Source organism: Orcinus orca, chromosome 4 (assembly GCF_937001465.1).
Source record: "Orcinus orca chromosome 4, mOrcOrc1.1, whole genome shotgun sequence".
In the NCBI taxonomy this organism is placed as follows: Eukaryota; Metazoa; Chordata; class Mammalia; order Artiodactyla; family Delphinidae; genus Orcinus; species Orcinus orca.
The window spans coordinates 83048123-83051081 of NC_064562.1; the positions used below are offsets into that span (position 1 = coordinate 83048123).

Consider the following 2959-nt stretch of genomic DNA (forward strand, 5'->3'; position numbering starts at 1 on the left):
GTTAGACTCCAGCCATGACAGAACTGTGAGAAACCAATTCAGGGTCCCCACTAGAGAAAACTGGAGAAAAAAATAAAATTCTGCAGGGAGCTCACTAAGGAAACAGATTCAGAAAGAGCAAAGGATGGTTCTTTCTTACACAGAGCAAAAGCTCACATCTGCTAAGGTGACCAAGGCAGGTGGGCTTGGGAGGATGCAGAAGATTACAAAGGGCAGGAATTGGGGGAAGGCCATTCCAGGTAAATGCAGTGACATCTAGAAAAGGAACAAAGTCAGGAAAAGTGCAGTTGTATTTAGGGTTCAGGGAGTAATCATTTGGTCTAAAACAGAAGTTTCCCCAAACATACCAGCGCGGCCTAATGAAGGCACCTTGAAACCAAGGACAAAGAATGTGAAATGTACCTGCCACTTAGGACACGCTCAAGTGAACCTTACTGACTTAACACAAACAGGACGAGGCATGTGTGATGATGTACTCTACAGTGTCCTGGCAAGTTAAAACGAGTTCAGCACCGGAGTCTGCTTGAAATGTTTCCAGTTTGCTCCCTCCTCCTCTTTCCTCACCTCCCTGTCTATTCTCTCCCATTCCAATAGGCAAACAGAAAACATTCTGCAGTACTACCCACTCCATTATATGCAATTAAGTCAGGAGTATTCCTGTGGGATGACTCTCCAAAGGTGGAATAATTTATGCGGGTAGATAAATTGGGAAAGTGTTGGGATCGCCCAGTTTTGGGTGTGTATTAATTTTTGTATTAATTTGGGTGTGTAATACAATACGCAAGTTTGTATTAATTTTTACATCTTCATAGTTGCTAGATGTCCTGGGAAGGAACCGTGTCTTGATTAGCTTAGTTCCCGTGTCTTGGCACATAGTGTAAGATCTGAGGGAGTCAGCCACAGGCAGGCCTAGAAAACCACAGGCCTCACCCCACCAGGCTGAGTTTTTACTGGGTGGTCAGTTGCAGAACATGACACGTGCTTTCTGCAGCGATCCCAGAGAGAAAAGGAGGAGGACCTGAGGGTTGTATGCCAACAACTCCTTCCCAAACCACCAGCATCTCCTGGGGGGTAATTGGAGTAAGGTGGCATGAGAGGACAGGTGTGTTATCTTAAAACGTGTCCCTAGAGGCCAAGACGTCTGTGCCATACGTGGCATTACTAACCATGTGTGCACTGGGTGGTCTATGTGATGGGGACCTTGCTAAGGCCAACTTGAAACAAGAGGCCCACTGAGCAAAGATGTTCGTTCCAGCTGGTCCTGTGTCCAGTGGTGGAAACTGCAGCGTAACGTCTGTCCTGGAAAAGATCAGTTGATCAGTCCCTCTTACTTATGAGATAGATGCATTGTCCAGGAGACATTGGAGGAGGGCAGAGGGTGTATCAGAAGGAATTCTGGCACTGTTCCTCCTGGAGGTCTCTAGGATGTAAAGTAGGTTGCCAGGGAGGGATGGAAGGAATTCTCATAAGGAGCCCAGGGCCTCCTGGGAGAGAATGAATCTGGGACCCAATACTTTGGGCCTCAATACCTGTTTTCAGACTTGCAAACTGGCTGGTCAGATGGAAATAGCATCGATCTTTCCAAGAGACAATAAAATTTGAGAATACAAAGCAGATTATAGCAACAAGACTTTTATTTTTTATTTAAATTATTTTTAAAACTACTTTTTCCCTAGAAGGTGGCACATTTTCAACAATAAAAAGTCTAACGACCGAATGATGATCTGCCTAGAAATATATACATAAATATTAATTTGACAATATTAAATCAGTGGTAATCACTATAGAACTGGGCTGTAAGTAAATTGTATACTATAACAGAAGAATGTGGGATTCTAAGCCAATTAATAATATATAATATATATAATAATATAGAGAGAGCAAACGCTTAGCCCATTTATTAAAACCAAAGTTTTCAAGCCTAACAGCACACAAGAAATAATCACACTAATTACAAGTAATTATTGCAAGTTCTTTTTTTTTTTTTTTAAAAAGGTCTGGGCTCGGGCTTCCCTGGTGGTGCAGTGGTTGATAGTCCGCCTGCCGATGCAGGGGACACGGCTTCGTGCCCCGGTCCGGGAGGATCCCACGTGCCGCGGAGCGGCTGGGCCCGTGAGCCATGGCCGCCGAGCCTGCGCGTCCAGAGCCTGTGCTCCGCAACGGGAGAGGCCACAACAGTGAGAGGCCCGCGTACCGCAAAAAAAAAAAAAAAAAAGGTCTGGGCTCGAGGTGGCTTGTGGCTCCTTCCTGTGCTGCATCTCTTTCACTCAGACCCTTGGTGCCGGCAGGATGGTCAAGTGTCGCGGTTTCTGTACTGTCAGGAAGCTCTGTAGCCACCGAAAAGACCAGGAGTGGCATGATAAACAGTACAAGAAAGCCCATTTTGACACAGCCCTGAAGCCCAACCCTTTTGGAGGCGCTTCTCACGCCAAGGGAATTGCACTTGAAAACGTAATGGTTGAAGCCAAACAGCCAATTTCTACCATCAGGAAGTCATGGTTCAGCTCATCAAGAATGGCAAAAAAAATCACAGCCTTTGTACCCAATGATGGTTGCTTGAATTTTATCGAGGAAAATGATGACGTTTCAGTTGCTGGATTTGGTCGCAAAGGTCATGCTGTTGTTGACATTCCTAGAGTCCACTTTAAGGTTGTCAAAGTAGCCGACATCTCTCTTTTGGCCCTATACAAAGGCAAGAAGGAAAGACCAAGCTCATAAATTTTGATGGTGAAAGCACAATAGTAATAAATTTTCATATGCCAAAAAGTAATAAATAAAATAACAAAAAAGGTCTGGGGCTTCCCTGGTGGCGCAGTGGTTGAGAGTCTGCCTGCCAATGCAGGGGACGTGGGTTCATGCCCCAGCCCAGGAAGATCCCACATGCTGCGGAGCGGCTGGGCCCGTGAGCCATGGCCGCTGAGCCTGTGTGTCCGGAGCCTGTGCTCCACAACGGGAGAGG

The 2959-nt window shown here is 45.9% G+C and overlaps 1 protein-coding gene across 1 annotated transcript; it reads left to right on the forward strand.

Annotated features, from left to right (window-relative positions):
- Window positions 1-2269: 2269 nt before the first annotated feature.
- LOC101289554 (40S ribosomal protein S23-like) lies at window positions 2270-2729 on the forward strand. The gene has a single exon (XM_033425531.2). The coding sequence runs from the start codon at window positions 2290-2292 to the stop codon at window positions 2716-2718; it is 429 nt and encodes a 142-aa protein (XP_033281422.1). The 5' UTR covers window positions 2270-2289; the 3' UTR covers window positions 2719-2729.
- Window positions 2730-2959: the final 230 nt, after the last annotated feature.

Coding starts and splice junctions, on each gene's coding strand:
- LOC101289554 (XM_033425531.2), top strand. CDS start 2,290: ATGGTCAAGTGTCGCGGTTTCTGTACTGTCAGGAAGCTCTGTAGCCAC.